At 38.0% G+C, this 18,922-nt stretch overlaps 2 protein-coding genes and 2 pseudogenes across 3 annotated transcripts; 1 reads left to right on the forward strand and 3 right to left on the reverse strand.

The window, feature by feature from the left end:
• Positions 1 to 199: 199 nt before the first annotated feature.
• LOC106426418 lies at positions 200 to 2,432 on the forward strand (annotated as a pseudogene).
• Positions 2,433 to 2,660: 228 nt separating this feature from the next.
• Positions 2,661 to 4,006, reverse strand: LOC106422915 (gibberellin 20-oxidase-like protein). The gene is made up of 2 exons (XM_013863700.3): positions 3,603 to 4,006; positions 2,661 to 3,521 (listed from the first exon to the last, which is right to left on the reverse strand). The coding sequence occupies exons 1-2, from the start codon at positions 3,947 to 3,949 to the stop codon at positions 2,894 to 2,896; spliced, it is 975 nt and encodes a 324-aa protein (XP_013719154.1). The 5' UTR covers positions 3,950 to 4,006; the 3' UTR covers positions 2,661 to 2,893.
• Positions 4,007 to 4,690: 684 nt separating this feature from the next.
• On the reverse strand, positions 4,691 to 6,750 carry LOC106398132. Of its 2 annotated transcripts, none has more exons than XM_022707377.2 (7): positions 6,430 to 6,750; positions 6,220 to 6,306; positions 5,907 to 6,134; positions 5,663 to 5,818; positions 5,520 to 5,570; positions 5,278 to 5,424; positions 4,691 to 5,161 (listed from the first exon to the last, which is right to left on the reverse strand). In XM_022707377.2, the coding sequence occupies exons 1-7, from the start codon at positions 6,583 to 6,585 to the stop codon at positions 5,087 to 5,089; spliced, it is 900 nt and encodes a 299-aa protein (XP_022563098.2). In that variant the 5' UTR covers positions 6,586 to 6,750; the 3' UTR covers positions 4,691 to 5,086. The 2 variants fall into 2 exon arrangements, with proteins under 2 accessions (XP_022563098.2, XP_013694184.2); XM_013838730.3 differs by having other exon boundaries at positions 4,691 to 5,174.
• A 482-nt stretch (positions 6,751 to 7,232) lies between these two features.
• LOC106398157 lies at positions 7,233 to 9,699 on the reverse strand (annotated as a pseudogene).
• Between the last annotated feature and the right edge of the window lie 9,223 nt (positions 9,700 to 18,922).

Here is an 18,922-nt window from a genome sequence, read left to right on the forward strand (position 1 = left end):
TAAAAACAATTATGACAAAATTTTTAAATATCTTTTCGAATCTTTTAAAAATATATTTTCAAAATTAGTTAATTAAAATTATAATTATCACAAAGTATAATTAGAAACTAAATTTTAGTTTAGTTTTGATTGTAAACAAAAATTAATAATTATTTAAAATACTTTTAATGATAATAACAATTTTAAATTGATTTAGTTATTAAAATTTAATTTAATAAATATTTTAAAAGATGTTTTTTAAAAAATATTCATTTCTATTTCTAATTTAAAATAAAAATATTTTATCACATAAATTATGGCTTATTTCATATGTGATTTTATTTTTAGTCTAGACCACTTAGAAGTCATACTTTTAAATGCTTTTACCATGTAATACAATAAGTTTACACATCCTTTCATAGATGAAACATTTGATTTTTATTCATATCTTATATATAAGACTTTAATCTACTATTATTAACGTTTGTATATTTTATTGCATAACCTAAAATATTTTTGTATCAAAGAAACCCGCAGGGTCATGCAGACAAAATCTAATTTTTCCTTTTAATTACGCAAGGAGTCCAGTCAAGCGTTTAATATTTCTCATAGTTTGTAATATCATAATTATCTAGCTTTAGAAGAAAAAAATGTCTACAATTTCTTTTATCAATTAGGTTAACTATAATTAAGTAAAGTTTAGAGGAGAGCAATATGATATCCCATCAATATCAATAATAATAATTTTCACTCTTTACTTTCTCGTCTGGAAACCGATTTCTAGGGCTTTCGTTTCTGTACCACAAGTTCAAACCATTCGAACTCAACATGAGTAGAAGAGAAAACTCATATTCTATCCCCATTGATCTCATCATAGAGATACTCTCTAAATTGCCATTCAAATCAATAGCTAGGTTTTCGTGCGTGTCAAAGCCATGGAGGTCCATGCTTGCCAGTCCATATTTCAAGAAGTTGTTCTTCACCAGCTCCCCGGCACGGCCGCGTCTCTTATTCTCCGTTCAACGAGATGGTAACGATTTGTGTTTTTTCTCGTCGTCACAGCCTCATAATCTATATGAGAAGTCGTCATCTCTTGTAGTAACCGCAGACTTTCACATGAAGTTACATAAAGACACGCTTACAAGTTATTGCAGACATGCCTTTGGTTTGGTCTATTTCTGGGGGCCTATGGGGATGGTAATATGTAACCCCAGCACGGGACGGTCGGCTCTTTTACCCAAAGAAGGGATGCTGAGTTCGATAAACTATTTAGGGTTTGATCCGGTTGACAAACAACTTAAGGTATTGTCCATTAACTTTGACAGGTCAGGTCTAATTTTGACACTAGGAGGAACTGGAGACAATTCGTGGAGGGAGATCTCTTGTCCCTTAAACCATTTTTCTACGGGTGGTTTGTCCGAAGGGATATGCATCAATGGGGTTTTGTATTACTTTGCTACACTAAACAATGGACGTTTTTATCGGATTGTTTGCTTTCATGTTAGGTCTGAGGAATTCAAGATTACCTACAAATATTTCGTCCAACGAAAAACTAAACTGATAAACTATAAAGGTAAACTAGGCGTGATTACTCTAGAGTATGATTATAACCCTTGGGATCGGGATCGTAATAACCCCAAGGGTAGAAAGTGTTCCCTTAAGTTGTGTATGTCGGTTATAAAGGATGTTGAAAACCCAAACTCGGAATGGTCCGAACATTTCTACACTTTTTGGAAGACGAATCAATTCTTTGAATGCAGTCATGTTTCCGCTTTATGGGGGAACCAAGTCGTTGATGGGGATGTTTCTGTTGTTGGAGTGACTGCCACAGGTGACATTGTTTTGTATATGAATGAAGCATCTAAGCCGCTTTATGTTTTCTACCTCAATATCGAAAGGAACACTCTCCAACGAGTTGAATTCCGAACTGCTACCATGAATCTTTCGAGAAATGTAGTGGCGAAGTTATACTCTCTGTGGACCATGTAGAGGATCTTAACTTTATTAATATGGAGACGACATATGCTGCATCAACATATAAGTCAATGGCGTAAAGCAACGACAGCACTACAGCAAACATCATCTTAGGCTCACATGTTTTGAAGGCATTTTTGGTCTCAGTTCCCATAAAATAAGAGTTTTGTGAAGAAATAATTTAAACTATTTAAGACACGTTTTGTTTGCTCCATTTTGAGCTTTCTTGTTCGCTAGTTTATAGACTTTTCAGTTGATTTTTATCAGTATTTAAGCTGCGTATGAAAACCTTTTGCATTAAACAGCATTTAGTTTCTAATATCTCTTTTATGTTTTCACTTGTTACTCATAGAACCCAAAAAAAAAGAGATTCATCAGGCAACAGAAAAAGTTGCTAAATATCTAAGTTTATTCAGTGACATGGCTCCACTTATTAAGTAATAATACTGATTATCTTAGAAGTGGAAGCATGATTTAGGTCAATTGTGGTTCTTATAAAGTATTTGGTGAATGAAACAGTTAGGCTCAAGAAAGTACAAGAGAAGATAATCACCTTTAAAGTTTAAACCTAAGGAAGAAAGTTGTGTTTAGCGTTGCTCAAGTCTTTTTCAGGACGCAATCACTTATGGGCCACACTTATGCTTCTTTGTTCACCACTTAAGCTGAATCTAGCTTGACTACTACTACTCCCACTTTGAATAAACATATGATAAAATAACCTTTGAAACATTACTTTAGATGGTTATAGAAAGACTCAGTCAAAAGGTTTTCCACATATAAAAGATTATAAGAATCCAAAAGCAGCTTTGGATTCCACTAGCTAATATTTTGATATTGCATGACACTCACAAGTCACAACAACTGTATAAGCTCTTTCCCCTTTCTTAACCAGGAACCGGTTTAGTGATCTCTAAACCGGGATACTAGTTTGTTTTCTCTCTCAAGGATCATCATGTTCTGGCAGTGTTAGTCCAGCAAAGTCTTTGACAGTGTAACCAATCCTCTCAAACTTCCCTACTTCATTACTCTGTCTGAACTTCAGATACTCCGAACACTTGAACGACTTGTATCTCCTGCAATTTCCCTCCCCAACTATTTCTTGCGGCGCAAGTACCACTTTCTCATCCTCAAAACAGAGGAAAAACCCTAGAGACACTCTGTTCACCAGCTTTCTCAATACAACTCGATGTTCAGACGATCTCAGCCGTCCGTTACTCCACGCCTGCATAAGATCTCCAATGTTAACAACAAGCAGATCATCGCAGGGATTTATATCAATCCATTTCCCTTCCTTTGACCTCATCTGAAGCCCACCAACTGAATCTTGATACACTATAGTTATGCAGCTCATATCCGTGTGCATCCCAAGACCTTCCACGAGCTCTTCTTGCTTCTCTACATCTTGTGGAGGCGTGTAGTTCACTAATCTTAAGTATCCATGACAATTGCTAAACTCATTTTGGTAGAATCTCTTCCCAGTTTCCTCTCCTAAGGTCATCATCAAGAGTATCTCCACAAGTCTTTTGGACAATTCCGCCATTTTAGCACCATATTCCTGTAGCGTTTCTCTAAACAACAACAGAGAAGTAAGAGGGTTAACAAGTAAAGACAGAAAGAAAAAGACATAAAATATGTCTAGTACTGACAACCTTAACTCTGGTTTATCATGATCTTGAAACAAAACATCAGCAGAAGCTTTAGCAGAGCCGGAGAAATCAGGTCCAGAAACAACGAGGCTTTCGAAATAAGGAGAGGCGATGTGCCGAGGGGTATAAGAAAAGGGACCAAGCTTGAGCTTTGAGTCAAGAGGAGCACTGAAAACATCTCTGGACAAGGAATAGATTTTGCTGAACATCTCTTTAGAGATTCCATGATTGGTGACATAGAAGAATCCCCACTCTTTGCAGGCCTGAGAAAGAGAAGACTGAACAGAGGATTGAATCGGTTGTGTTAAGTCTAACACTGGAAGCTGCAGAGAGCTATGAAGTTCAGACATTATATTCTGTATTTAGTTGTCTTATAAGATTGTAGGGGTAATGGAGTAGGGGTAAGCTATGCTATGCATAGGGGTATATAAATTAATGACATGATAAAAAGAGGCTTTTTAGATATAATCTATCAGAGGAAGATGCTTAACAGTGAAATCCACATCTGGTTAACTAATCATTTTTGGTATTATAAAATAAAAAGGATAATAGTTTACAATAACTTGATTGTGACATTTAAAACTTTGGCTATAATTTCATTACTTTCAGCCTCTGAAGTCAGACACATTTAAGCTGTTGCTGAAAGTTGTGAAGATCATATTTTCTCAATTTATGTGAAACGGGTGAATAGATTCATGAAAGAAAATTAGTTATTCATAAAAGCATACAAAAAAGTCATTTTGTAACACTTCAGATCATGGATCATGTCGTCTCTTCTGAAAAAAAAAAAAAAATGAATCAAAAGGTCTTTAGTCTATAAGTTATAACATACAACTTACATTAAGTGGTGTTCAGATCTCCATTGAATTTTTTCGTTTTTTGGACAGATTTCTCCATTGAATAAAATCAATTAAATCTGAGTGCATTAACGAAGTTTATTACTATGAAAATTTGATACTTCTGACCTTTACCTATGCATACTTAAAAAAAATTAATGAAATCTGACTGCATTCATGAAGTATAAAGTAGCTTTCACAATCACTTGCAAAATAATCAATTGAATTATTCCCAGTTAAACACACACCAAAACATTCTTGAAACTCTGCTAAATCTCATAAAAGAAGGTCCAGGATCCGAACATCCATTTTATTTTCTTATACTTAAACTGAAGAAACAGAGGATACTCGGAAAGAAGAGATCTTAAATACATCCTCCTGGCCCTCCATAGAAGAGAGAGTCGAACCAAACTCTAAGTTGACCTCGACCAGGCATTACTCTATAACATTTTGGGGTGTTTGCAAACATCATTACAGGAAAACTTGGCTCTGAAAATATGCTATCATTATTACAGACCACTTCAAAACCATTCACATAGGCTGCCTTTGTGTAACCTTCAGCCGGGAAATGCCCACTCCCCATGCCTGGACTCTTCTCATTCACTGGACTGTATACTTCTCCTCCATACGAAACCAAACCTGCTCCATGGCCTAAACCTGATTTTGTGAACAATGAGTTTGGCCAGTATCCAACCATTTCGTCGTGTACAAATAACCACCAATTTCCTGTGACGACATCCTGATTAAACATGCAATATCACATATACTTTTACCATAGATAACCATTCAAATGAGACTTCTACTTTCACATCTGTAGGAAGCATTATGAGTGGGATTGTTACCTTATAGATGACGATCCCTACTTCACTTTGGTGGCCATCGTAAACAGAAACTGGTTCAAGAAGAATGCCGAGTGGGACTCTTTTGCTCACTTGCACAAAACCAGGACATAATGTATTATAGCAACCTGTCTTGGTAAATCCATCTGCCTGTTTTGAGTCAAAGAATACAAGACATACCATGAGAATGGAAGAAAATTCAAAATGTTGTTATTCAGAAACCTCTTAGAGTTTAGAAAACATACAGTCCAATAGGTGTATAAGCGACTGTGATTCCGGTTCAACCATTGATAAACCTGAGGGACATTTTAATATAAGAACTTATGTAATTTGATAAGTGCAATATAAAAAAAAATCAAATCAAAACACAGGATCCTTCCTGACTTACTATCCATCCAGCTCTAATGCTTTGAAACTGTTCTTTAGAGCCTCCGCCAATAAGCATACTCGCAGAACTGAATTGAGTGGGTGAAACTTTTGGTTCCCAGATGCTAAGGTTTACCTTTGCTCCATAATTGTTATGTCCGTACTCAGCCATTGCAAACTAGAATTCGATGAGAAGAAATAATTGATTATTGTAGGTGAGATACTGCTCTACATGAAGTATAAAAGAATGTATTAGCATTAAGTACATGAAAACCAGTTAAATCAATGTTCTTATCCTTTGAAGTAACATATGTTAAATATTTGGACCCCGTGGATTTTAAACGCTGAGATAGTATAAGATCTTCATGTGTAGTCCTCTTAACAACCACTGTCCCAAATGGACAACTTATGTCATCTTGTCGGAACGGCATGGAACCACCATTCTTTGAAGTGCTATTGTTTACTGTCCATTTAGGTATATTTCTAGGCCTCAACTGCACATCGTATGTCAATCCATATAGAAACTTAGATCCTTTAGGAATTTCTAGTATAGAACTTCTTATATATAAAAACTAAAACCTGAATTGTATGGTTCTTGAGGAGAGGATGATCAAAGGCAAGCTGCTTATTAATGTCGATGCAATCCAGTATATCACCATGCTCGGTCTGTGAGAAATGAAATGCAACAAACTTGATGTGATCCAAAAAGAAATCATAGTGATTCTGGTCGCATAAACAACCAAAACCATACATGATGTCTATCATATTTGTAGAAAGGCTAACTTTTACCTGGAAACTGGTGACTGCAGGTTTATTGATAGAGTTGAGTAAACTCACGAGTTCATTTTCCTCCATTTCGACTGGCATTGTTCTGTCACTTTTGGCAACTACAATGAGAGCTACTGCTGAAAAAGTCAGCAGAAGAAACGTTGCAGAGGAACTCATGGCAGTTAGACAACGAATCTTTCTTTAAGTAGTCTTTCCAAGAAGATATAATGAAGCAAATCAACTGTCTATGTGGTGTCACACTACTCAGAATCAACTACTTAAAGAATCAATAAACAGTGACTGGCAAATGGCTCTAATGGAAAATCAAGGATCTTAAAGTATCTCATAAGAGGAAGGAAGCATAGCCATTATATAAAGATGTCCCTTTTTTTTTTGTTCAAAAGATGTCCCATATCTGAAACCATTAATAAATAGATAATGAAAATCTAAGAACCATTAATAAAAGGGTAAATTAGCCCAATAAAAAGAGACAAAAAAAAAAAAAAAATAGCTCTCTGTTTTTAATATAACAAGCAACCAGTAAATTGTTGTATAATTGAAATTGCCTTTGCCTTTTGCGTATGTTTACAAACACTAAGAAAAAATAAATAATAATATGTGTTTCAAAAATAACACTAATAAATTTGTATATAAACACTAACAAATGAGACTTCTATTTTTAATATAATAGACTTGACATAAACATTCCATATATTATAGGTAGATTTACTATACGTAACCGATAAAAATAATCTTCATAGCCTCATAGGATTAGCATTTTATATGAATGATGGTGATTCATAGGAAAAAAGTAAGGCAGTTTAGAGGATATGAATAATCTATTTTATATTCCAGGTGAGTTTGCACTCAACTCAAAATACACATTAAAATTGGTGCTTGATTATTAATAAACCATATGTAATGCTTGGATACACTTCAAATATCTAAAGATCCTGTCATAGCTTATCTAAATTCTTAAGACCTTCTGACTCTTCGGATGATAATTGCCCTGTGCAACCTCCAGGACCACCATAGAAAACAGCTCTTATCCAAGGATCATCATCATCATGAATAAACTTGGCCTTATAACAATTTGGACTGCTCTCATGTGTCTTTATAGTATAGATCTGTGGAATCAAAGTTTCTCCCTTTCCATCAATGATTTCAATACCGTTTATAAATGCTGCTTTTCCCATACCTTCATTTGGGAAATGCCCACTGCCCACAAATGGACTTTTCTTTGTCAGTGGACTGTACACTTGACCTCCCCGCGATGTCTTATCTGTTCCTTTAGCTAAGCCTGAAGCTATGAATAATGACTTTGGCCAATACCCAACGTTCACACCACCAAATATAAACCACCAATCTCCTGTAGCATGATCCTGTTCCCGGTTTTAAAAAAAAGAGAGATGAATATCCAAATGACTTAAAGGAAGAGATCACTAGAGACTATGGAGTCTTTTTTACCTGATGCAAGCTTAATTCCATCTGGTACTGTGTACCATCATAAATTGAAACTGGTTTAAGGACACCAAGTGGTATCCTCTTACTGACTTGCACAAATCCTGGACATCTTATGTCGTAGCAGCCGGTTTTCTTATATCCATCGGCCTGTTTCAACCAACCACCAAATACATAGCACTAAGACACCATGAAGGTTATAAATATTAGCCTAAACACTTTGAAGAGTTTCTCAAAAACTTACAGTCCAGTAGGTATACAAGTGAATGTGATCTTGGTACAGCAATGGATTGACCTATAGTATTCCAAACATTTTTATCAAACTTGTAAGAAACTAGTACCGAACAAAGAAGGCACTAGGCTTACCATCCACCCAACTGAAATGCTGGCGAGGTTTTCAATAGGACCTCCAGCAATAGCCATGGTTGCAAGACTAACTTGATCTTGTGACACTTGTAGATCCCAGAGGTTAATGTTTCCTTTTACTCCAGAAACAGTACTATATTCGTAATCAACTGTTGCAAACTAATATCCATATAGAACAAAGACAATAAGAAAACATAAGCAGAAAAATGGTCGTTGTGACTGCATAGTAAGGTTCTTACATGATGTCCAGTTAAATCAATGGCATTTCCCTCTGTATGACCATGTCTATGTCTATTGAATCCAATTGACATAGACATGGTCATACAGATCAACTTTTAACAGATCTTGCATTGTAGTCCTTTTAACAATTACGGTTCCATCTGGACAGCTTATGCCCCTTGGCAGAAGCTGCAGGGGATCAACTTTTTGCGAATTATTGTTGCTTGTGTTCCATTTAGGTACACTTGTGGGCTTCATCTGCATAGACGCCAATACGTTCACAGATTCAATCATTCACTAACAAAACTTTAGTTTTTTATAAGTCATCTCTGGTAAAAAGAAGAGAATAATCTGTAGTAAGTAAAAAACCTGAACAGTGTGGTTTTTGAGCAGATGATGATCAAAGGCTAGTTGCTTGTGAATGTCGATACAATCAAATATTTCATCATGTTCAGTCTGCTCCAAATGAAAAATTGAAAAAAGGTGTATATAAGTTAAGGTACGCAAATAAGATCATGTCATGTTTTTCAGCGTAATGGAAAGCATGTATGAAGAAGGCAACCTTGAAACTCTTGATTGCTGGTTTGTTGATAGCTTTGAGTTGCCTCTCAAGTTCTTTTTTCTCTTCTTGTGATAGTATTGCTCGTCGAGCTGCTTCAGCGACTAATATAAGAGTGATTGTTTTTTGAGAAAGGGTTTTCTATTAAAATTCAAAAGTTTGATACAAATGATTCACACTTGTGACCAAAGAGATTTAGATTGCAGAGTAGTAAGAGAATCAGAAAAACTAATTGAGAAATGCATATAACATGGCAGAACAGTTGAAAAAGGTTGATGAAGGCAATGATGATGGTTCTAATGTTTAGGACCACGACCACGTCCCTTTTTACCTCTTCCACCCACCAATGTCCATTCAAACTCTGTACCTTTAAGAGATGGTTTAATGAGTCTACCTCCCCGAGTTCTATGGATCAAGTCGTCATCTGAAGTAAAAGAAGCACCGGCTGTACCAGGTCCTGTTACAAAAATTGGTGGAGAGGAAGCAAATACTTTATCCAGAGGTAAGTTTACAGCATGGGAGGAGGCAACAGAGACAATGCCGTTGGCAGAGGCAATCTCAGCCGCTTCCTTAGACGAGTCAATCTCATTTGTTGGATCCGACACTTCTAAACCCGCAGTATTATCCAATTTGTTTTTATCACATCTTGAATCAGTTGTGTTTACCGAAGACAACACTAAGCACATGTTGTTATCTTCATCAGTAAGAGTAGAAGTCTCAGTACCTTGCTTAGGAGCGGTTGGAGATTTATTTAAGTCTTGTTCATCAGCAGAAGGAGAGAAAGTAGCAGTCTCAGTTGATGTCTCAGTGTTTGTAAAAGCAGTAACTGAATGAAGGTCAAGTAGAGCAGATGTGATGTCCGCCAGTTGGTTGGTATCGGCCTCAGATGTAACTTTAGGTGGACTTTGCTCTATTGCCAATGAAGGTGGAAGTGCAAGGTAGGTAGTAGTAGCAGTGGAGAAAGTAGGAATAGGAACCGTTGGTGCAGTGTTTTGAAGCAAAGCTGAATGAGTAGAAGCGGCATCAACCTCTTTACTTGTAGCTAAGACTTCTGGGACAGTAACTTGGGTGTTCTTTGGAGCATTAGTTGCAACCTTTGCTGATTTCACTCCTAAGCAACGATTAGCTTTATGTCACAACTGTCCACAAGTTGTGCAGCTAGAGGGAAGCCAAGAGTAAACGATGTCAACCAAACTTATGGTTCCTTCTTTGTCCTGTAAAGCCACACGCTTAGGGAACGGCCTGTCTAGCTTTACCTCGACTAAGATTTTTGCTTCTCCAATAGATGTTGGATCTAACCAAGGCTTGCTAGTCAACATTGGTTCCCCGATGGCTGAAGCAATCCAATCAATGCCCTCAATGGAATATAGCTGGAAAGGGATGTTCTTAAGGGTCAACCAGATTGGAATTGTCTTGATTTCGGGGAGAGAGATTGTTTCTGAAGGGTTCCAAGCAGAAACAAACATTAAGCAGTCATCAACATACCAGATTCCTCGCGAAATAGCCCAATTCCTAGTCGACTCGTCGGGTATGTGAAACAGAAAAGAAGATTCACCAAGCTGTTTAGTGAAAATTTTACACTTTTTACCCCAAATTCGGGTAGCCATTCCATGGATTAACCCTCCAGACGGTGCTGAACAGTTCATGAATTGTCCAACAATGAATTCACGTTGATGATCTAATCCTTTCAGAAGAACAGATGGCGGAATGCATACCATTGGAGTGCCGTCTTCCAAGTAGGTGGGGTGGTGACCCTGTGGAGATTGCATTTTGATCGCATCTTCGCTGCCCATGGATACTCGCTTGAGATAGCATGGAGATCATCTCCTACTGCAGAGGATGGAGACGAGGCATCTTCCAAGTTTGCAGCCTGAGAGGAAGAGATGCGAGCCCTTTGCTTACGAGAGATGCTGGGATTAGCAGCCAGAGCCGGCCAGTCTTCAGACACAGGGTGTTTCGAGAAACCGCTACTAGCAAGAGTCTTCATTGGTACCTGTTTACCGGCAGAGCCATTAAAGGTATCTGAGAACTTAAGCGGCAATGCCCAAGCTCCTAGACGCGCTTGAGAGACTTGGCGCGACAATCCTCCGACATCCAGTGCCTCATTCCCAAACAAAATACTAGAGATCGACTTTGGAGATGAAACAATCCTGGTTGTTACCTTTGTCGTAAAAAAATGGAAGTTGCTCACGAAGAGGAGCACGAACAGTTAGGGCATCTTCTCCAAACAAAATCGATGAAATTGATGGCGAGGAAGGAAGCTCCTTTGTTTGTTGAAAGCTCCTGCTAGATGAAGGCATTAGAGAGTCCATTTTACACAAGTGGAGAAGCTCAGGCGAGGCTTTGAAAGTCGGAGATGACGCCGGATCTTCTGGGAGATCCGCCATGACTGAGATGAGAAGAGGAGAGAGTTATGGAGTATCTCGTCGCGAGCGTGACGGAGAGATCAGTGGCTGAGCCACCGAAGGTAAAGACGGAGACGGTGGTTAGGGTTACGAAGCGGAGCGCAAGGGGAGAGAGAAAAATACAGGTGTTATTATTAATATACTTCAAAGTTATATAAGAGTGATTGTTAACAGAAGTTGTAACACAAAGTTGTTGAAGCTAGCCATTGATTCTCCAAATTAGGATCTTATCTTTTCTTCTGCAAATAAATGATATTCTTTATAGTGAATCAAAAGAATCTGTTATAATGAGTAACTTAATATCTATATTATTAAAACTGAACTACCTTTTGGTACGGTATAGAATTTAATAATTACTAACTTAAAATTTAATAAACAATTCAAAAAAATGTCAGAATGAAAATTAAACTTATAAATATTGCTTGATCTGAACTGAATATAAGCAAACTGATGGGGTGAAAACATATGAGTTTTTGGTGTAACTATCTTATGAATCAATAATCAATACTAACAAGCTTATTCTTATTTTAGTCTAATTGTAATAAAATCTTTTGATTCATTTGAAAAAAAAAAATAGAACCCAATATACCAAAACATAAATAAACAAACTAATCAAAATATAAAGAATCAAATAAAACAATTGTTATGATTTAATTATTTTATATATCCATAAATGTGCCTGAATTTTTAAAATATTACAAGTTATGTTTATTTATGGAATCTTGATTTAATATATTTTTCCTATTTTTTCTAAAACAACATATATCAAATATACGAATTTTACAAAGTATATGTGCAAATTAAAGTTTATACCTAGCCTTGGGTAAAAAACCGGAACCGAAAAACAGAACCGGAACCGAATCAAATTACCCGAAACCGAAACCGAACCCAAAATCTCAAATATCCGAATGGTTCTTAAATTTCTATATCCGAATAACCGGAACCGAACCGGAACCGAACCGGAAACGAACCAAAAACCGAACGGGTACCCGAATATCCGAAAAACAAGTATCCACTTTCTAATATAAGGTAAAATGTCATCAACCCCACTTGAACATGAAGAGTGAGAACATTGCTATCACCAAACCATGTTATCTTTTATGTACTCTCTTATATTATAAACTAGGGCAAACCCGCCCTACGGGCGGGCGAACAAATAAAATAATAATACAAATTGATTCTAAATGTTTGATTTATTTTTAACTAAAAGTAGAATTGACATTTACAAATTTCTTACAACAGTTACACAATTTATTTTACTATAGACTTAAAAATATAATTATTTTCTTTTAATTTTTATTCTAATTTAACTATAACAATAAGATACAAAAAAATTGGTAAAATTATAGTTTATTGGATTAAGTACAGTGAAGTTACTTTTGCTCTCAATTATATATTTGTTTCATGAATTAAATTGTTTTTATGCATTGTTTCTTAGAACTAATGATATACAAGATATAAAAGAAGTAACTTATTCATTATAACTAAAACTATGTAAGGATATATAAATAAATAATATGAAAATATCGTTTATATAGTACATGTTTGTTAGAATCTTATAGGTATTATAATGGGAGAATTGCCAAGTGTGACTCAAAACTTGGAGTCAAACCCAAAACAATACCCCAACTTGGGTCAAAGGCAAAAGTAACCTAAAAGGCTATTGAAATTACAACTATCCCCTTGTGACCAAACAAAAAAACGGAATTTTTTTTACGTTTCTACCCCTCGCAAGTCGTCTGTTTAGACGACTTGAAAATAAGTCGTCCAGACGACTTAACTGAAAGTCGTCTGGACAGTTAGTCTTAAACATAATTTAAAAATTTTGTAAAAAATATTTTGATAAGTGAAAAATGGGAATTATGTAATTAACATATGTCTTAGGAGGTATAAATTAAGATATAACAAATTTCAATTGTTTTCAGCATAGATGAGTGAAAGTAGTGAGTCATGATATTCTTTAGTTTATGTTTCATCAACATATGTTGTAGTATTGTATGTGTTCTTAGGGTTAGATTTTGGAAAGCATTAAAACCGTTTTTGAAAATTTTTAAAATTACTTATGCGTGTTCATTTATGTGTATAGTAAACACTATTTAAGTATAATTTGATTTTATAACGTGGTTAGTTAGTTAATCTAGTCATTTTAGTTTAGGGGTTCATTTTAGGGTCTAGGACGACTTAATATTTTGTCGTCTGAAAACAGACGACTAAATATTAAGTCGTCTGTTGTACATTATCAGCCAGAATAAGTCGTCTAAACCGGACCAAACCTTAAAGTTTACCAATGTACTTTTAAAGCTAACCGGATTATTTACCCAATATATAAGGTGATTTTTTTTTTTTTCATTTTTCGCGAAATTCAGAAACCCTAACAGTTCTCCCTCTCAAAGGCGATTTCGAATTTCCAGGATTTCCGAACAAACCATCGTTCTCAACGTCGGCTATCTATCTCACTTCATTCTCACCGTTGTCGCCGCAGCTTCTTCTAACCCTAGCGCCGCCGATTCCTCTAAACCCTAGCGCCGCCGATTTCTCTAAACCCTAGCGCCGCCGCTTCCACTATTTCCGAACAAACCGTCGCCCTCGCCACCGTGGTCACCAACGTTCTCACCGCCGCTTCCTCTAAACACTAGCGCCGCCGCTTCTTCTAAACCCTAGCGCCGCCGCTTCTTCTCTGTAAACCTTAGCGCCGTTTCTCTGTAAATCCTAACGCCGCTAAGTCATCAATCTCGAGGAAAAGATGAACATAAAACGTTGTCTCTATCAATTTACTCATTCTCACCGTTTCACGTTTATTTTTTCAGATCTATAACCGCAATGACGAGTACTCCAACTCCTTCTGCGACTGGAAGACTTGTAAGTAATTTAAGTCGTCTGGAAAGTCTTCCAACTGGACGACTTAGTAGATGACTTAAATATAAGTCGTCCATTTGGAAGACTTTCCAGACGACTTAAATTTAAGTCGTCTACTAAGTCGTCTGGACTTATATTGTTGTCTTTGATTATTTTGCAGACAAAAAGGATGGATATTCCAGAACTCCCCCGTAGGTTATACACATCAGGGGAAGAGCCAGAAGCCCACAATAGCATTTCGTATCATACGGATAACAGCAAGTTGCATACTGCTCTTAGGAAAGCTCTTACTGATGACGAATTTGAAGAGCTCAAGGAGTCGAGTTTGGGAGTTTTCATCAAGTTCAAGGAGCAGGGATTTGGTTGGGCTTCAAGGCTGGTTCACTACATGCTCAGTTTCAAGCTGGACATTAAGAAGAAGTATGAGATGTGGTCTCTCGTTGGTCCAGAACCTTTGAGGTTTTCACTGTTAGAGTTTGAAAACCTCACTGGTCTAAACTGCGAGTACATCGAGGACCTTGAGACACCAAAATGTGACGTTACCCCAGAGATGGTTTCTTTCTGGGGGATGCTGGGAGTTCATCTGGAAGCTGGGCCAACTACTGATCAGATAATAGCAGCACTGAAGAGATGCGGGGATTGGTCCAGGGAAGATCGCAAGCGGCTCGCGTACCTCTCCATCTTCATTGGATTCATTGAAGGGAGAAAGTTTTCAACCGCTACACGATCTACTCTGGCAAGGCTAGTGATGGATTTAGAACGGTTTGAAAATTATCCATGGGGGAGAGTCGCGTTTAAGGTGCTGATGGACTCTTTGTGGAACAAAGAAATTGCTGGCTGTTACACCGTGGATGGGTTTATACAAGTTCTTCAGGTCTGGACGTACACAGCTATGCCGGAATTGGGTGCTAGTATTGGTGGTCCCAGAGCAGACAGTCCGTCTCCACCGATACTGGCTTACGAGGGCAGCAGAGGCCGCAGATCAATGAAAGCTGCTATCTTGAGTCAGGTATTTACTTCAATCCAAAAGACTGCGCAGACGACTTATTATAAGTCGTCTGGAAGGTCGTCCAGCTGGACGACTTATCGGACGACTTATAATAAGTCGTCTGGAAAGTCTTCCCAGCTGGACGACTTATCGGACGACTTAATTAAGTCGTCTGGAAAGTCTTCCATCTGGACGACTTATTAGACGACTTATTATAAGTCGTCTGGAAGGTCTTCCATATGGACGACTTATTAGACGACTTATTATAAGTCGTCTGGAAGGTCTTCCAGCTGGACGACTTAGTAGACGACTTATAATTAAGTCGTCTATTTAGTATTTTTTTTCAAATATCTAACTCGATTCTTCTATTTACTGCAGACCCGCGTGATCAACTTTGTTGAGAAGGACATTAGTGAAATGTGGCCAAAATGGGACTCTGAGGTTGAGGACCTGCCCGCGGAGACCGTGGAAGTGGACCATGGATTGCTGGGAAGTCACTGGTACTAAGGTCAATACAAAACCTAAGGTTGTGACTCCATCGAAGAAGGCCAAAGAGATGGTTGTGTTGGAGGAGGAGGAGGAGGAGGAAGACAATCCAAGACCTCGGAAGAAAGCTCGTAAAGAGGCTCCTAAAGTGGCTAGTGAAGAGGCTAGAGAAGAGGCTAGAGGGGTGACCAGAGAGGAGTTGGAAATTATGTTCAAGGGCGTAGCTGACTGCATGAAAAAAGGGTTTAATAAGTGCATGAGGGAGTTTAGGAAGTTGTCCGATAGATTGGAAGCTGTGGAGAAGAAGGTTGGTGTCACCAATCAGGCTACCCCTCCACCTCTAACCAATCAGGCTACCCCTCAAGATAAACAGCCTACCCCTCTTGCCAAAGAAACCGGGGGTAGAAACAAACAGGCTACCCCTCATGCCAATGAAACCGTGGTTAGTAATCAGCCTCCTCCTCATCAAACCAAACAGCAGCCTCCTCCGCCTCAAAAGAAACAGCAGCAGCCTCCTCCTCCTCATCAAACCAAACAGCAGCCTCCTCCTCCTCAAAAAAAACAGCAGCAGCCTCCTCCTCCTCAAAAGAAACAGCCTCCTCCTCAAAAGAAACAGCCTCCTCAAATCAAAGAGGTTAGTATCAAATCCAGGGTTAACTAGTTATCCAGACGACTGTAAAAGTTGTCTGGACGACTAGTTGACCCTGGACGACTTAAACATAAGTTGTCTGGACGACTAGTTGACCACGGAAGACTTAATTTTAAGTCGTCCAGGGTCAACTAGTCGTCCAGACAACTTTTATTTAAGTCGTCCAGGGTTAACTTGTGTGCAACTTTTATTGCAGAGATGGTTGTCGGAGGATACAGCAACCGAGGCGAACTCGGTAAATAAGATCTTACCGGAGGATAAAGCAGATGGTGTCACCTCCAAAGAGATTGTTGCTGTCACTTCCACCGATCACCAACCGAGCCTCGCTTCCACCGATCAACAACCGAGCCTCGCTTCCACCGAGCCAAGCGATCCAGTTTCAGAACAGAGCCTGGTTGTATTGGACAAGCGTGCAAAGAGTAAACGAGCGAAGAAACCTGCTCCCACTGTGAGATCTCCTTATACGGCAGAGAAAAAAAAAGATAAAGTGGCAGCCTATAATCCATTTCCGCCCGTAAACAAAGATAAGTTGAAGGAACTCGCTGATTGGTTGAAAACTGATCCGTAAGTGATTGCTTTACCCATAATAGCTTGATTTAGTCGTCCAAAACTGATTGCTTTTTTGTTTGCAGTCATTATTTAACTAAGACCGAGGACAAACCACGTACATCACCAACAAGGTGGTACCACTTCCTCCGGACAGCCAGAGGATGGCTGGAAGACTGCGTAAGTCTTCTGCACACGACTTATATTTAAGTCGTCTGGTAACTTCTAACTTGTTATATTTAATATGCAGCATATAGATGCTTGGATTAATGTGCTAAGGCAGAGGTATCAGGAGAACCCACAAGCTTTCAGGAGCGAGCGAATGTGCTTCCTGGATCACAACTTTTCCCAGTCTTGGAGAGAGCAGTATCAGCTCTTCAAAACATCGGAACCTGATCACAAAGGTTTAGGAAGACTTCTACCTGGTGGGGCGTCGAATTTTTATGACGGATCAATACCTTCATTTTGCCAATCAAACAAGAAGTGGGTGGAGGACATTGATGATATCTATGCGCCGGTGAACTTGGACGACAAGCATTGGGTTGCTATTTGGATATCGATCCCTAAGAGGCACATAGTCGTCTGGGACAGCATACCTTCATCTAGTGTACCAGACGCATGGGATGCGATAATGGAGCCTTTTCTCCAGATGGTCCCTTATCTGCTTGTTGAGTGCGCAGCCACCGACGAAATACGGGTCAAATACGGGTTGGAGCCATACACATATGAGAGACCGCTGAAAGGTGTACCCACGGCCAACAATGGTGATTGTGGCATGTACGCTGTAAAGTACATTGAATGTCATGCTCTTGGGGTCTCCTTTGACCCTAAAGACTTTGCTAGGTGCAACGCAAAGAAAATGAGGGATAATATGGCGGTGGATATATGGAAGGAGCTTGTTGATCAGCATCTTAAATTAAGTCGTCCAGCTTTGTTTGTTAAAAAAAAACACTCCAGACGACTTATATATACGTCATCTACGAGAAACAGGCTAGTTTTGCATTTGACCGAATCGTGTCAGATCTTTGACTATTTCTGGACGACTTATAATTCAGTCGTCTCTGGGAAAGTTAAAATTTCAATATTTTATGAAAACTTGACGACTTACGTGTAAGTCGTCCTAGGTTAGTTTTGTAATTGAAAAATAAAACTTCATAATTTAACTTTAACCAGACGACTTAATATAAAGTCGTCCCTCCAGAAGTGTATGTAGTTGAGTGTAGTTGATTATGGTTTATTGTTGAATAAAATTATTTCTTTTGTTTAATAGATATCTCTATATATGCAAAGTTAAATTATGTAAATTGACTATGATAATGATTTAGCATACATGTATCAGATGTAGATGATAAAGACTAGGCCTGGGCAAAATAACCGGAATCGAAGAACCGAACCGGAACCGAACCGAAATACCCGAAACCGGAATCGGACCAATACTCTCAAATACCCGAACGGTTCCTATATTTTTATATCCGAAATAACCGAACCGAACCGGAACCGAACCGAGAACCGAATGGGTACCCGAATATATAAAAATATTAATTATATATACATATAACATCACTAAATATGTATTTTTAATTTAAAATTCTATTAAAAGTATCTGAAAATAGTTGAGGATAACTAAATTATTATAAAGTATCCAAACTACCCGAAAGTATCTGAAAGTATCCGGATAGTTTTATCCGAAATGTCCAAAGTAATCAGAAATATCCAAAATATTTATGTAAATCATCCTAATTATTTAATATTTTACCCTAAATAACCGATATTTTATCCAAATTATCCGAACTACCCGAACTATCCGAACCCGAACCGGATCCAAATGAGAACCGAACTTTTTCCGGATATTTTCCGGTTCCTATATTTACTATCCGAACCGAACCGAACCCGAAACTATCCGAACCGAACCGAACCGAAAATAGGTCAAATACTAAATGGATCCTCTAGCCCCTATCCGAACTATCCGAAACCCGAAA

Source organism: Brassica napus, chromosome C7 (assembly GCF_020379485.1).
Source record: "Brassica napus cultivar Da-Ae chromosome C7, Da-Ae, whole genome shotgun sequence".
NCBI lineage: Eukaryota > Viridiplantae > Streptophyta > Magnoliopsida > Brassicales > Brassicaceae > Brassica > Brassica napus.

Coding starts and splice junctions, on each gene's coding strand:
- LOC106422915 (XM_013863700.3), bottom strand. CDS start 3,949: ATGTCTGAACTTCATAGCTCTCTGCAGCTTCCAGTGTTAGACTTAACA. Junction 3,522..3,602: donor CATGATAAACCAGAGTTAAG/GTTGTCAGTACT, acceptor GTTGTTGTTTAG/AGAAACGCTACAGGAATATG.
- LOC106398132 (XM_013838730.3), bottom strand. CDS start 6,585: ATGAGTTCCTCTGCAACGTTTCTTCTGCTGACTTTTTCAGCAGTAGCT. Junction 6,307..6,429: donor CTGCAGTCACCAGTTTCCAG/GTAAAAGTTAGC, acceptor CATTTCTCACAG/ACCGAGCATGGTGATATACT. Junction 5,175..5,277: donor TAGGGATCGTCATCTATAAG/GTAACAATCCCA, acceptor ATGTTTAATCAG/GATGTCGTCACAGGAAATTG.